The sequence below is a fragment of the Conger conger genome, chromosome 17 (assembly GCF_963514075.1).
Source record: "Conger conger chromosome 17, fConCon1.1, whole genome shotgun sequence".
NCBI lineage: Eukaryota > Metazoa > Chordata > Actinopteri > Anguilliformes > Congridae > Conger > Conger conger.
Genome location: NC_083776.1, coordinates 36626905 through 36642381, shown reverse-complemented (window position 1 = coordinate 36642381; position 15477 = coordinate 36626905). Strand labels below are relative to the sequence as shown.

Sequence of the window (15477 nt, the reverse complement as noted above, 5' to 3'; positions counted from 1 at the left end):
GTGTCTCTCCTCCAATCAGAGCATGCCATCAGTAAAGGATGTGTCTCTCCTCCAATCAGTGCATGCCATCACTAAAGGATGTGTCTCTCCTCCAATCAGTGCATGCCATCAGTAAAGGATGTGTCTCTCCTCCAATCAGTGCATGCCATCAGTAAAGGATGTGTCTCTCCTCCAATCAGAGCATGCCATCAGTAAAGGATGTGTCTCTCCTCCAATCAGTGCATGCCATCAGTAAAGGATGCGTCTCTCCTCCAATCAGAGCATGCCATCAGTAAAGGATGTGTCTCTCCTCCAATCAGAGCATGCCATCAGTAAAGGATGTGTCTCTTCTCCAAACAGCACAGGGCCATCAGTTAGAGATGTGTCTCTCACCCAATCAGCACAGGGTCATCAGTAACAGATACGTCTCTCCTCCAATCAGCACAGGTCATCAGTGATGTGGTCTTACACAATGAGCGCATACTATCGGTAAGAGATATATCTCAGACCCAATTAGCACATGTCAAGTGTGACAGACAGACCTCTCCTCCTGCAAACTCCTGTACGACTGCGTACTGTGTGGTAGGCAGTTACATAGGGCAGCACTACTGCGTACTGTGTGGTAGGCAGTTACATAGGGCAGCACTACTGCGTACTGTGTGGTAGGCAGTTACATAGGGCAGCACTACTGCGTACTGTGTGGTAGGCAGTTACATAGGGCAGCACTACTGCGTACTGTGTGGTAGGCAGTTACATAGGGCAGCACTACTGCGTACTGTGTGGTAGGCTGTTACATAGTGCAGCACTACTGCGTACTGTGTGGTAGGCTGTTACATAGCGCAGCACTACTGCGTACTGTGTGGTAGGCTGTTACATAGTGCAGCACTACTGCGTACTGTGTGGTAGGCTGCTACATAGGGCAGCACTACTGCGTACTGTGTGGTAGGCTGTTACATAGGGCAGCACTACTGCGTACTGTGTGGTAGGCTGTTACATAGGGCAGTACGACAGAGCAGGCCAGGCAGTTTGACAGCACTGGATAAGAGCCGAGTTTCAGCCCAGGGACACATAATGAAAAGGAAGAAGAGTGGTTATTTAGCTTTGAGCGAGCGAAAGCTCTTTGGATATTCGGTAATAGTGGAAACTCTGTAAAGGGGGAGCATTTGCATAATTATCTAGCAGTGCTTTTAGCCCAGGTGTTAACAAAGAAAGGTGCACTGCAACAAATGAAGCCTTGGCACCCAGGGATAGGCACTACGTTACATGAATTTAGCAGATGCTGTTACCCAGAGTGACTTACTCTGAAGGAGAAACAGAAGTGCATCCGCCTGATTAATGTGTGCACCGGTGCCAGTGACCTGGCTAACAGCACCAGCCAATAAAGAGGCTACATTTACTGCAGGTCAGCTGTAATAAAGCGATGCCTCGCCCGGAGAATCTTCAGCACATCCTCCAGGTGGGACCACAAAGACACGCGTTTCAAGAACGAGCTGAATGGAGAGAACTCTAACCATGAAATTAGAAATATTTTCTAGGCTATAAATCAGCTAAAAACATTGTGTCATTCATCATGGACAAATGAAGACAGCTGTACACTTTGTACAGCCCGCAAGCTCGATATTTTAGGCCTGCATATTGATCAGGTTCAAACCTGTATTATTGATGGGTCTGTATTATTGATGTAGTCAGAATTTTAGAGGGGGGAGACATTGAATTAATTCATGGGGGGGGGGGGGGGGGGTGTTTGAGATAAAGGCAAATTTCCTCCGTAAAGAAAGGGGCTGCCTCTGTGACTTGTTAGGAAAGTCCTTGGAGGAATCCTGCCCTTTAAAGTTAAGCTTCAGTTCCCTTTCTTTGACATGGCTTTGCTTTATTTATGTCTCCTTCAGATAAATTATTTACTTTGGGGGAATATTGGCTGCTCTGACTGTACTGTGATAAGGCCCAGAGATGACGGGACAGTGCCACAGTGCTGTTCCCCAGGAGCCCGCCGTGGCCCTCAGTGGCCCCTGCCTCCTAATCCTGGGGGCCCCTCTCCCCTCTCCCCTCCACAGCACACAAAGCCCACGTCTCTATCCTCCTGGAGTCGGATCGGGCTTAGCCGCGTGGCTCCAGAGGAGATGAAAAGGTTTCAAAGTTGCCGTGTGGTCTCTGAGGGTGGAGAAACCGTGAGCGGTGTTGTCCCAATGCTGAAGTTGCATCGGCCTCCAGAGGGGCTGGGAGGATGATGTTTTTATGCCTGGATGCCAGCCCCAGTGTGGGAGGGAGAGAGGAGGCTGGTGGAGGTTTTCCACTCTGGGTCCAGACGAGCTTGGGACTAAGCGCAGTGAAACCTCTCTGTGTGGAGGCCCTCTCTGGATCAGAGGATGGTCTCCTCGTGTGGAGGCCCTCTCTGGATCAGAGGAAGGTCTCCTCGTGTGGAGGCCCTCTCTGGATCAGAGGATGGTCTCCTCGTGTGGAGGCCCTCTCTGGATCAGAGGAAGGTCTCCTCGTGTGGAGGCCCTCTCTGGATCAGAGGATGGTCTCCTCGTGTGGAGGCCCTCTCTGGATCAGAGGAAGGTCTCCTCGTGTGGAGGCGCTCTCCGGCTCCAGCGCTCTCCCGGCCTCCGACTCCGCCCTCCTATCATCTTCCTCAGGAGTTATTTGTTGCCAGAGTCAAGGATTCAAAGTCAATAAAAGAGCACTTTCCCTGGTTTTATGTAACACATTTATGGCAGAGCTCCATGTTTTATTATACCAATAATGTTCTTTTTTTATATTTCAGTTATTAATTAAATAATGACAAAAACTACTACATGTGATTTTTTTATCAAGGCCAAACCACTGCAACCCTTGACTAAACAGAGCCTTGGAATTACCCTGAAATATGGAAAAGTTTTAGAGGATTTGGTCATGCCGTGTTATTTATTTCAGCAAAATATTTTTGTATCCGATAGCCTACAAGAGGCATGGCATTGACTCAGAGAGCTGCTCTGCCCTCTGCCCCAGGGGAGAGCAGTTCTGCCCTGAGGAAGAGAGACTGCTCGCCCACAGGACCACATTTCCCAAGAGCCTCTGCTTCCACAGAGAAATCCACATATTTACATCACAAAGCCAGAAGCACACTGATGTTTCAGAAAAAAAAGAACAAAGAAGTAACAGAACACTGGCAACCATGTTATTTTTATTGTACCAGTATTTGTTATAATGTTTTATGTAACAGAAAAAAAAAAAAATTGTTTTGTTTTTGGTGATGCTCTGTTAAAGGGGTTGAAGACAAATTAACCCGTTCAGACCGGCAATGATCTTTTAGCACCACCTAGTGGAGACGAGCTGCAGTCAAAAGAAATGTTGCATACATTCTGTGTGTTGACTAAATCTAAGCGTGCTTTGACTTTACTCTCAAACCAAACCAAACCAGACGCACAAATTACCATGAATTTCTATATCACAATCTAAGCACAGAGAGGCGATGTAGTAATTTGTCATGATAAAAGATTAGTATGTGCTTCAGAATCTGAAATAACAACCTGCATTATTCTACAGACCTGACAAGAGGTGGTCACATGCTTGCTGGTCAGATAAATTTTGGACACTGCATTTGGTCTAGACCCCACATTGGATCCCCCTCACACAGTCAAAAGACTTTCTGAGGTTCTTCTTAAAAATAATTATAGCACCCGACTGATCATGTCCAACTGATTATTTGTGACTGTTCATGTGCGGGTGGCACGGATGGTGCAGTGGGTAGCACTGCCGCCTCACAGCAAGGAGGTCCTGGGTTTGAATCCCGGTCGGCTGGGGCCTCTCTCTGTGGAGTTTGCATGTTCTCCCCGTGTCTGCGTGGGTTTCTTCCGGGTACTCCGGTTTCCTCCCACAGTCCAAAGACATGGCGGTTAGGCTGATTGGAGAGTCTAAATTGCCCGTGGATATGAGTGTGTGAGTGAATGGTGTGTGTGCCCTGCGATGGACTGGCGACCTGTCCAGGGTGTATTCCTGCCTTTCGCCCAATGTATGCTGGGATAGGCTCCAGCCTCCCTGCGACCCTGTTCAGGATAAGCGGGTTAGGATAATGAATAAATGAATGAATGTTCATGTGCGATCCATTGTGGATTCAGGACAGTGTAGAGAGCCACAGTTCCCCTCCAGAACACACGGTGTCACCAGCCAGTTCCTGCATTGCAGTCCAGAGAGAGAGAGTGGAGCCAGAGGAAGACCTTACATATGCGGCCTTGTGCAGTCCCCTTGAGGGACCAGCTTTTGGGCTACTACTTCGCCAATTGATATGAAGTCGCCCCCTAGGGATACTATATTTTCACCTATTTTCCCACTGATGCTCAATCTATGCTACATTTTTTTTTTTTTCATTATTTTTGATTTTTTCCACACAGCATTATTTTTGATTTGCACACAGACAATGATATAGATGTTTTTATTTCCGAACTTAAAATCTATTGCACCCTCGTTTGACAACTGCTCAAGGGTTTATTATTGGTTCATCCAACGTGGTACATAATTGACTCTGCGCGTTCTTTGTTGTGCATGTGACCAGTCATGTGTCCAAGGACACAAATGCGCATGAGTGAACGTGCTGCCGTTTGGAGAAATTTTTCCTCATTGGTTTCTATTGCCGTTGCTGTCTCTATACATTATATACTCAGAGCCCACTGGCACCAGGGCAACCAGCGGGCACCCTATCCTCCATTCTCAGAAATTAAAGTACGAAAGGTGCCTAAAATGGTATAAAGGCAATGTAATTACTTTGTACCTTTTTTGCTGAGGGCAACAGTGACAGCAACACTACTGAACTCCACGTCCTGAGGGCCACAGCGTCTGCAGCGCTACTCAACTCCACGTCCTGCAGTGTCTGCAGCGCTACTCAACTCCACGTCCTGCAGTGTCTGCAGCGCTACTCAACTCCACGTCCTGCAGTGTCTGCAGTGCTACTCAACTCCACGTCCTGCGCAGTGTCTGCAGTGCTACTCAACTCCACGTCCTGTAGGTGTATGAGGCTGAACACAGGTGTGTGTGAGGCTGAACACAGGTGTGTATAAGGCTGAACGCAGGTGTGTGTGAGGCTGAACGCAGGTGTGTAAGGCTGAACAGAGGTGTGTGTAAGGCTGAACGCAGGTGTGTGTGAGGCTGAACAGAGGAGTGTGTGAGGCTGAATGCAGGTGTGTGTATGGCTGAACGCAGGTGTGTATGGCTGAACAGAGGTGTGTGTGAGGCTGAACGCAGGTGTGTGAGGCTGAACAGAGGTGTGTGTGAGGCTGAACAGAGGTGTGTAAGGCTGAACAGAGGTGTGTGTAAGGCTGAACAGAGGTGTGTGTAAGGCTGAACGCAGGTGTGTGTGAGGCTGAACGCAGGTGTGTGTGAGACTGAACACAGGTGTGTAAGGCTGAACAGAGGTGTGTGTAAGGCTGAACGCAGGTGTGTGTGAGGCTGAACGCAGGTGTGTGTGAGGCTGAACACAGGTGTGTGAGGCTGAACAGAGGTGTGTGTAAGGCTGAACAGAGGTGTGTGTAAGGCTGAACGCAGGTGTGTGTGAGGCTGAACACAGGTGTGTGAGGCTGAACAGAGGTGTGTGTAAGGCTGAACAGAGGTGTGTGTAAGGCTGAACGCAGGTGTGTGTGAGGCTGAACACCCGCTCCCAGCCCACTCTCCTCCCCCACATGAGGCTGCAGGAGGGACACGTAGATAATGCCGCAGCAGCAGGGGAATTATGCCTCATCAATCAGAATAAAAGGAATATTTAATGACCCGCACGTTCGTCATTTCTTACAGGAACACGTGACCCTGAGCGAGTCTTCAAACAGCGTTTCAGAGATCCACAGATGAAACTAGTCTGTGGAGTGTGGAGAACAGCAGTGAAGTGCATGAAACTTTAATCTTTCAACACCTCATTAATACGTCCTCTTTGGAAGGACACACGCTCTGTACTGTCCAACACGAGTGGTGTTTCAGCCACGCTTTCAATGGAAGTCAATGGTAACAATAATGTAAAAAAAAAATATCAACAATTTCCCCCTGAAGAAAATAGTTGTAATAAGTCTTTTTCTAGTCTCCCCATGTGCTGATTTGTTATGGTATTGTGTTATAATTACATTACATTACATTACATGGCATTTAGCAGACGCTCTTATCCAGAGCGACATACAACAAAGTGCAAATCAAACACAAGTACAAGTGCAAAGAGGACCTGAGAGGACAGTACAGTTCCGAGTCCTAGTGTAAACATACAGAAAATCAGAACCCTTGAAGAGTACAATCAACTTTCAAACTAGCATACCACAGTCGGTAGCTAGAATACAACAATACAACAGCTACAACAACTGAGACTAACAAAGGTTTCCTTATTACCTACTGCTCACACGCAAAAAACACAGAAACAATACTTAAGTTCCCTGGAGGTCTTCAACTACACACGGCTAGTAGAAAAAACACACTTCTCTTATAAGGACAATATAGCAAGACACTGATGAATCAAAGACAGTTTCACTACATGTCACACGCTTAGCGGACGAGCCACAACGGCTTAATAAAATATGCTAAATAAACTGGTTTGTACAGTGGCTTCAGAAAATATTCAGACATCTTCACTTTTTGCACACTGTGTTGGAGATGTCATTTTAAATAGATAAAATTGCTCTTTTCGGCCATCAATCTACACTCAATAACCCATAATGACAAAGTGAAAATATGTTTAGAAATTTTTGGGTAAGCTACAAGCTTTGTACACCTGGATTTGGGCAGTTTATCCCATTCTCCCTGGCAGATCCTCTCAAGCTTCATTAGATTGGATGGTAAGTGTCTGTGAACCATCTTCAGGTCTCTCCTCAGATGTTCTGTGGGGTTCAAGTCTGGGCTTTGGCTGGGCCACTCAAGGACAGTCTGAGACTTATCCCAATTTTTGTCACATCAGACCAGATAATCTTTTTGTTCTTGCTCGCAAACCTGCTCCAAACCTGCTGTCATACACCTTTTACTCAAGACTGGCTTCCATCCAGCCACTCTACCATAAAGGCCTGATTGATGGTGTGCTGCTGAGATGGTTGTTCTTCCGGCAGGTTCTCCCATCTCTGCAGAGGACTTCTCTGTTAGAGTGACCATTGGGTTCTTGGTCACCTTCTTGACCAAGGCCCTTCTTGCCCGGTTACTCAGTTTGGCCAGATGGCCAACTCTAGGAAGGTGGTTCCAAAATTTCACAATGATTGAGGCCACTGTGCTCCTGGGAACACTCAAAGCTTTAGAAATGGTTTTATACCCTTGCCTTGATGCATGACTCACAACAAATTTATTGTGGCAGTTTCCAGAGAGTTCCTTCAACTTCATGGCTTGGTTTTTGTCCTGACATGCAGTGTGATATACACAGGTCTATGCCTTTCTAAGCTATGTTCAATCAATGCAATTTGCCACAGGTGGACTCCAATTAAGTTCTAGACACATCTCAAGGATAATTAAAGCAAAGACGTTTTTGATTTTTAATACATTTGAAAACATTTATTCTACACTTTGTGATTACGGGTTATTGAGTGTAGATTGATGGGAATCTACAACACAATATGTGCAAAAAGTGAAGTGGTCTGAATACTTTCTGAAGCCACTGTATATCTTCTTGTGCTGTGTTGCATGAGAGGCTTTTCAAACATTTTCATCCATGCGTTTTCATTCTTCACAAAAAAGAGGCTGCCATCTCTGCTTCCTTTGTGTAAATACAAAAGGAGCATTTGAAACCAGAACAACATGGAGCAATATTGCTGTGCACCTGTTGAGTGTTGATGAAAGAGTCACTGATGCATGCTGTCCTGTGTCACATCCACAGCCTCACTACCTAGAGCTGCAGAACAAATCTCACCTGTCTCCACACACTCTCTGTAACTAAGTACAAACTGGCATATGTTCCACATGCTTACATGTAGCCATGAGCTCTTGGGATGGTGTAATATCATATACTCCAGCTGTTGCTTGTTAAAAGCAGTGCAGTATTGGATGGGAGCTGGGCTGGGTAACGCAGGGATTGCAGGTTCAATTCCCCAGTGTGGCATTGTCAGTCGTCACCCATGAGCACAGTACTTCAGCTGAACTGCTTCAGTAAAGATTCAGCTGTATAGAGAACAATATGGAAATATAACAAATGCATTTTGCATCTGCTAAATGGCTGAAAGAGAGAGGGGAAATGCTGATGAAAAGGGATGGAAAGGATGGTGAAAAGCAGTAAAGTGGATTCACACAAAACAGAAACGGGCAAGAGAGAAATTACATCTTTTATACATTCCAATATTCTGTAGCTGACGGTCAGCTGGCTCAAGAATTTACAGACAAATATGAGATGAGAGTATTTTCTGGTCAGTGGAAGAGATGGCCTACTTGTTCAATAGCCATTTATTCACTCCTTTCCTTGCTGTTGTATCAGCAAGTGACAATATGAGAAAAGATCAATATTTAACTGAAAATACATACACGGTACGTCGCGACTGTGGTGAAGGTAATAACGGAACGCACTCCCGGCCATACTAATCAAGCACATACCTACTTACTTAGCTTCCACAATTTCGCAGCAGTTTGGAATGTTGCAGCATACTATCGGCTAAGGACATATCATAAGTAATCTTAACCCGATCATTGGATTTACGAGATCGTGTTGCAAATAGTCGGTAAATTCTTCAGCATGACGGTCTCATACATAGACATGTATATATATATATCTATGCTTTCAACTACCAAATGAACCTGCGCACTACCGGCCGGGCATAGGCAGTCGAAAGTTAGGAGATAACGAAGGAAGTTCCGCCTACTTAACATTTGATTGGCGCTTATTTGTAACGGTCTCATTGCGATTGGTTTATTCTCTTGTCAGTTATTCTCAGGGTCACAACCAGGAACTTATTGTGTTTCCCCACAAACACACGTGAAGGGAAACATGGGGGGGAGAGCGAATTTACTGTGAAAAGTACAACATATTTTACAACAATTATTATTGCGCATGAGTGACGAAGAAGCTACACGTAATTTGTGTTACCTGGCCAGAAGTGTATCGATATAACTGTCACGCATTTGTCAGTTAGCAGGTTATATCAGGCTAAAGAGTTCGCTAGCCAGTAACTTATTTTTAGCTAGTTAGTGCAAGTGCGATCTAAAAACATAGCTAGCTAACTTAGCTTCGGGATTTCCAAGCATGGCCGACACAGAAGAACTTGCAGTGGAACTTCACGGAGACGAAGAAATAATCGAGGTCATCGACTTAAACGAAACGGAGCCAACAGCAGGTAATATATTGCTGTAGAAATACCCAGCTCTTTTGAGCCTAGCTAGCCAACCGGTAGCCCAGCGTCTCCTAAATATGCACTATGCTATACTTGCTAAGGTTAGGTCGTTAACCCAGACGATTGCTGGTTAGCTAGCTAGCCAACTTAATATACTAATGTGTTGCGAGAACCGCTAGCCAGCTAGATTTCAATTAAATATGTTAGCCTCGCGCCAAGCTAACTTAATGAAACATTATTTGCCATGTGACTTAAATCAACGTTGCAAAGAGTATTTGTTTGAGATTATTATGTGTTTTTCGATCAGATGATTTAGCCGAGGAGTTTGAAGATGTGGACTTTGACGAGGCTGCAGGCGACGCCGACGAGGGATGGGAGACCGAGGATGAAATGGAAGCAGATCAAGACGACAGCGAACTCACCTTTTCCAAACATACAGGTATTTTGACGTATCCAGACATACAGGGTGAAACCCTTTAAAATAACCACCAGTGAATTTCTCTGAACGGGATGTGCATACTCATGTTGAAAGAGTTGTGAACGTGTTGTTATTAGGGTCAGTGTTCTGCGTGAGTTTGGACCCAGCGTCGAACAGTTTAGCAGTGACGGGCGGTGAAGATGACAAAGGCTTCGTGTGGAGGGTTAGTGACGGAGAGGTGCTGTTTGAGTGCACAGGTGAGTTCAATGTTTTTGAAGAGTTTAATAAAACCATAGGACACCGCAATAAGAGTACTTTTGATTTCTGGATCATCTCTTGTCTACCATTTCTTCAAAGCATGGCACATAATTTAATGGATTTTGTGACTGAGTAATATTAAATTAGCAGCGTTTTTTCTGTGCATTGCTAGTGACAAACTCTAGCCATTGCTAGTCTCAGATTTATCGAATGCCCTGATTTACTTAAGTGTATTTCTCTGAACAAGAGCATGGTTGCAGTGCTCACTGACCTCATCAGCTGAAATCTCTGCTTGCCACTAGGCCACAAGGACTCTGTCACCTGCGCATCCTTCAGCCACGACTCCAAGCTGGTGGCCACAGGAGACATGAGTGGCCTGGTCAAAGTGTGGAAGGTGGAGACCAAGGAGGAGGTCTGGTCCTTTGAAGTGGGAGACCTTGAGGTGAAAGCAACTGCCTACTCTACCCACTGCAATAACACCCTGTACCCTTCTCATGGCTAACTGCTAAAGCTTAGCAGCCGTACTGCCCTGTACCCTTCTCATGGCTAACTACTGAAGCTAAGCAGCCATACTGCCCTGTACCCATCTCATTGCTAACTGCTGAAGCTAAGCAACCACACCATCCTGCACACTTCTCATGGCTAACTGCTAAAGTTAAGCAGCCATACTGCCCTGTACCCTTCTCATGGTGTGGGGCTGGTTAGCACGTGGATGGAAGACCTGCAGGGGATATTACGTTGCTGCTAAAGTGTGTTGCCGGGCCTGTAGTGAACTCCGTGGCCCAGCTCAGTGACACACCCGGGCCTGTAGTGAACCCTGTGGCTCAGTGGCACACAAAGTGCGTCCTTCGGATGAGATGTTATCCCGAGTTCCTGACTCTGCTTCTGATTGGCTGCGCCATCCCTTGCCGTTTCAGTGGATGGAGTGGCACCGGTGCGCCCCGGTCCTTTTGGCGGGGGCCGCGGACGGCAGCGTCTGGATGTGGAAGGTGCCGGGTGGGGACTGCAGAACCTTCCAGAGCCCTGGCTGCAGAGCCGTCTGTGGGGCCGTCCTGCCCGACGGTGAGAGAACGGGCACACACAAAATCGCTGTTTTACAGCTGTTCCAACCGTCTGCAGCCGGCCTGCATACGGCTTGGAACATGCGTGTGTAGATCAGAGAGTGTGAGTTTGAGTCTGAGTCTGTTACCGACAGGAAAGAGAGCTGTGGTCGGTTATGAAGACGGCGTTGTTCGATTCTGGGATCTCAAACAGGGCAACACTATCCACGTCATCAAAGGTAAGTGTCGTGCCAATCTGTTACATGCTCACTGCCGGTCATAACCACCTCAGTCGCTCGGCCTGTGCAGGAGATAATCTGGCCTCTGTTCCCACGCTGTACCAGGGAGCGATGGCCACCAGGGGGCGCTCACCTGCATGGCCTGTAACACAGACGGCAGCCTGGTGCTGACGGGCTCCGTGGACAGCTGTGCTAAGCTCATCAACACTGCTACAGGAAAGGTGGGTCCGGCTGTTTAGACACAGGCAGACTGCACAACAATACAAGGAATGCTGCTGTTTGGTTGATGCCTTGTGTAGTCCTGAAAAAAGTAGAACATGATTATGCTGAACACGTGCACGCCCGCTGTCCACACCGAACCCAACCTCAGAGAGCATGGAAGAGGACAATTGAGAGAGAGAGTTTATTCCGAGTTTGTTTTTCCGTTACTTTCGCTAAAATAACGGGTTAAATAAGAAGCCATGGGATGTTCTGCACATTGGGATCATAGTTTCCACTGTTGGTGCTCCTGTGAATTCCAAAAAATTTTTTGGTTGATATTTTTTAGGCCTTTTTCAGCTTTATTGGACAGGACTGTATAGTATAGAGAGACAGGAAGAATGAGAGAGAGAGAGAGAGAGAGAGAGACATGCAAGAAATGTCTGACAGTCGGATTCGAACCGCTGACGTCGCGGCTCACAATGAGCATGTGGTCAGTGCTCTACAGCCTGCGCCACCGAGACACCCCCCTCCTATGTATTCTTAGGTTAAATGAGCTTAAATAAATATAATGATATCTCTAGTATATAAAAACAGTCGTAACCATATTTTATAGAATAAAGCATTAATTTTTGTGGGAGAAAAGATTATATGACTTAATGCTGATTGCCTCACTTTTTACATAAGGTGCCATATTCACATATAAGATTTATTGAAATTATTCATAACAATATTAGACATTGATTAGTTGGTTGAACAACATCTATATGTGTGGTAATAATGCAGGCATTGACTGTATTTCTGTGAACATGCACGTGGCGCCCGCCTCAAATTCCAACCAAAGCTACAAAATGGTTCCCACCCGCCCGGGGTGAGCAGCGATGCCCATTAACAATGGAGCGGAAGTGAAGCACTGATGGCCCGCGTCACACTTTTGGTGTGTTAAGGTCATTCCTGTAAGGCCTCTGTGCTTTACTTTGCTGTGTGAAAATGGTCAGAGTATTGCATTTTTATGCTTGATTTGAGTATAGCCTGAGTGGTACCTGAGCTGTGTTTGATCTGTGCAGATGGTATCTGAGCTGTGTTTTACCTGAGCTGTGTTTTACCTGAGCTGTGTTTTACCTGAGCTGTGTTTTACCTGAGCTGTGTGTTACCTGAGCTGTGTGTTACCTGAGCTGTGCTTTACCTGTGCAGGTGGTGGGGGTGTTCTCCATAGAGGACAGCAAGGCAGCGGGATCGAAGGGGGATGAGGAGGAGTCAAACTCAGTGGAGTCTGTCGGCTTCTGCAAAGTGTGAGCCAAGCCACTGCTGTCTGTCTGACTCTGTAAAGTGTCTGTCTGTCTGCCTCCTTTAATTTATGGCACATTCCTGTTTCTCTGTTTTAAAAAAGGAGTCTGAAGTTCTAAGTCCTGCCGGTTGTGTTTCCAGTCACCCATAATCCTCCTCTCTCACAGGTTACCTCTAATTGCGGTAGCTTACCTGGGAGGAACGCTGGCGATCTATGACATGTCCACACAGCAGCTGAGACACAGGTGTCAGCACAAGGTGAGCGGCTATCGAATCTACACCAGCACATTTCCCTACACGTCCCATATGTGTATTTGGATATGGGGTTCTGTAGCCTGTATGTGTATTTGGATATGGGGTTCTGTAGCCTGTATGTGTATTTGCATATGGGGTTCTATTCTGAAACTCGTACCAGAATACACCTTGCCCATCAACAATGGTGTAATGTTGTGTTGATGTTGTTGTGATGTTTGCAGGCTGGTACAGTGCAGCTGCAGTGGGAGCAGGGCGTTGCTGTAACGTTGTGGTGATGTTGTTGTGACGTTTGCAGGCCGGTATAGTGCAGCTGCAGTGGGAGCAAGGCGTTGCTATAACGTTGTGCTGATGTTGCTGTAACGTTGTGGTGATGTTGTTGTGACGTTTGCAGGCCGGTGTAGTGCAGCTGCAGTGGGAGCAGGGCGTTGCTGTAACGTTGTGCTGATGTTGCTGTAACGTTGTGGTGATGTTGTTGTGACGTTTGCAGGCCGGTATAGTGCAGCTGCAGTGGGAGCAGGGCGTTGCTGTAACGTTGTGGTGATGTTGTTGTGATGTTTGCAGGCCGGTATAGTGCAGCTGCAGTGGGAGCAGGGCGTTGCTGTAACGTTGTGCTGATGTTGTTGTGACGTTTGCAGGCCGGTATAGTGCAGCTGCAGTGGGAGCAGGGCGTTGCTGTAACGTTGTGGTGATGTTGTTGTGACGTTTGCAGGCCGGTATAGTGCAGCTGCAGTGGGAGCAGGGCGTTGCTGTAACGTTGTGCTGATGTTGTTGTGACGTTTGCAGGCCGGTATAGTGCAGCTGCAGTGGGAGCAGGGCGTTGCTGTAACGTTGTGGTGGTGATGTTGTGACGTTTGCAGGCCGGTATAGTGCAGCTGCAGTGGGAGCAGGGCTCCACGGTGGTGGTCACGGGCAGTCTGGACGGGGCTCTGAGGCTGTGGGACGCTCGCTCAGGGAACATGGTGTCAGAGTACTGGGGTCACGCCGCAGAGATACTCAACTTCACACTCAACAGGTTAGTGCCCTCTCTCTCTCTCCCCCCTCTCTCCCCCTCTCTCTCTCTCTCTCTCTCTCTCTCTCTCTCTCTCTCTCTCTCTCTCTCTCTCTCTCTCTCTCTCTCTCTCTCGGCTCTCCCTCTCTCTCCCCTCTTGGCTCTCCCTCTCTCTCTCTCTCTCTCTCTCTCTCTCTCACGTCTTTAGCTTTAGGCTGAGTGATGAATCGCCTATTTAACAATCTTTAGCCTGAGTGATGAATGGTAATGTTCTTTTACAGAGAATGTTTTTTTTCCTTTTCTTGGTACCTGAACAGTTCAGATCAGGTACACATTTATATGTACAATAATAACTTCACCACAGTGAAGTAATAATAGAAACAGATTAAGGCTTAATTGGAAAACAAACAAACAAACATACTGTAAGACACTGCCAATAGGAAGCATAATGGCGTGTGATGAATCTCCCCTCCTCTCTGTCCTGCTCTTCTTCACAGAGAGGCCTCTCTGGCTCTCACTGCCTCTGGAGACCACCAGGCCAAAGTGTTCTGCCTGCAGAAACCGGACCGGTAGTGAGGCCGGTACCAGGACCCAGACCTTCCTGCGCTGGAGCCCAGAACCCAGATCCCCAAGTCATGCTGAACACTTTTGATTGGTTACAATTAGTGAGTCCCACCCCCTGAAAACTTTGACTGGGCCTCTTCTCAGGTTTACAGTATTGTTAAGAGATTACACGACAGAGAGATACTCCATTGTTGGCTAGCGAGAGCTTGGCATGAAATATTATATATATATATATATATTTTACAATCAACTGATATGTGAAATGGGTTTCAAAGGGTGTGTTATTGTTTCCTCATGAGGCTTTTCTCGGTGGGAATCACCATCGTTTCCAGCCAGCTGGGTGGGTCTGTAACACTATACGGCACGCTTTAGAACAAGATTCTGATGATGGGTCTGTGATTGGTGGCTCGTTGGGGGTTCCAAGCTCTGATTGGATCTGGGCATAAGAAGGCGGGTTTACTGTACCCTGCAGGGGAATGTCAGAGAGGGTTGAGTTACTGTTGACTCATTTAATTGTAATTGAGTCAACTGTGTCTGTGCACTCTTGTTTTTCTCACCAACCACAAATATGTCATATTTTTAAATACATGCATTGTTAGCGGACTTAAAAATTAATTTGTGAACAGGGAAAAACAAACTACAAAATGATTATTGTAACAATATTTTATTCACCCAGATCATTTTCAGTATCTGTATGGAATTTGTTTTTTAACTTTGTGATGCAACGAGCTGCAAACTCAATTTGACAAACATGTTTAGGCCCTGCCTTCTAGCAGGAACCATTAAATGAGTTCAAATCACAATGTGGGTTGATTTTATTTTCTGTTTACTGGTGTGGGTATGGTTTCTTATAGACGTGCTCTCCTAAGGAAAGTGCTGGAATGAACTGGTCACTCGCTGGTCAATGTGTTGTTCTCTCAGTTGCTAGCTAACTTGTGGAGCGATACAAGGCAGGTACTCTCAATGTTATGGTTTTACTCAGTTTAGAAATAAGAACTTACTACGCTCA

General features: G+C 46.5%; 1 protein-coding gene across 2 annotated transcripts; it reads left to right on the top strand.

Annotated features, from left to right (window-relative positions):
• The first annotated feature begins 8830 nt into the window (after positions 1-8830).
• On the top strand, positions 8831-15271 carry aamp (angio-associated, migratory cell protein). Of its 2 annotated transcripts, XM_061226403.1 has the most exons (11): positions 8832-9224; positions 9529-9660; positions 9777-9896; positions 10200-10339; positions 10815-10959; positions 11093-11176; positions 11282-11397; positions 12569-12666; positions 12829-12919; positions 13774-13928; positions 14402-15271. In XM_061226403.1, the coding sequence occupies exons 1-11, from the start codon at positions 9134-9136 to the stop codon at positions 14475-14477; spliced, it is 1248 nt and encodes a 415-aa protein (XP_061082387.1). In that variant the 5' UTR covers positions 8832-9133; the 3' UTR covers positions 14478-15271. The 2 variants fall into 2 exon arrangements, with proteins under 2 accessions (XP_061082388.1, XP_061082387.1); XM_061226404.1 differs by lacking the exons at positions 13774-13928; positions 14402-15271 and adding an exon at positions 13404-13472 and having other exon boundaries at positions 8831-9224.
• Positions 15272-15477: the final 206 nt, after the last annotated feature.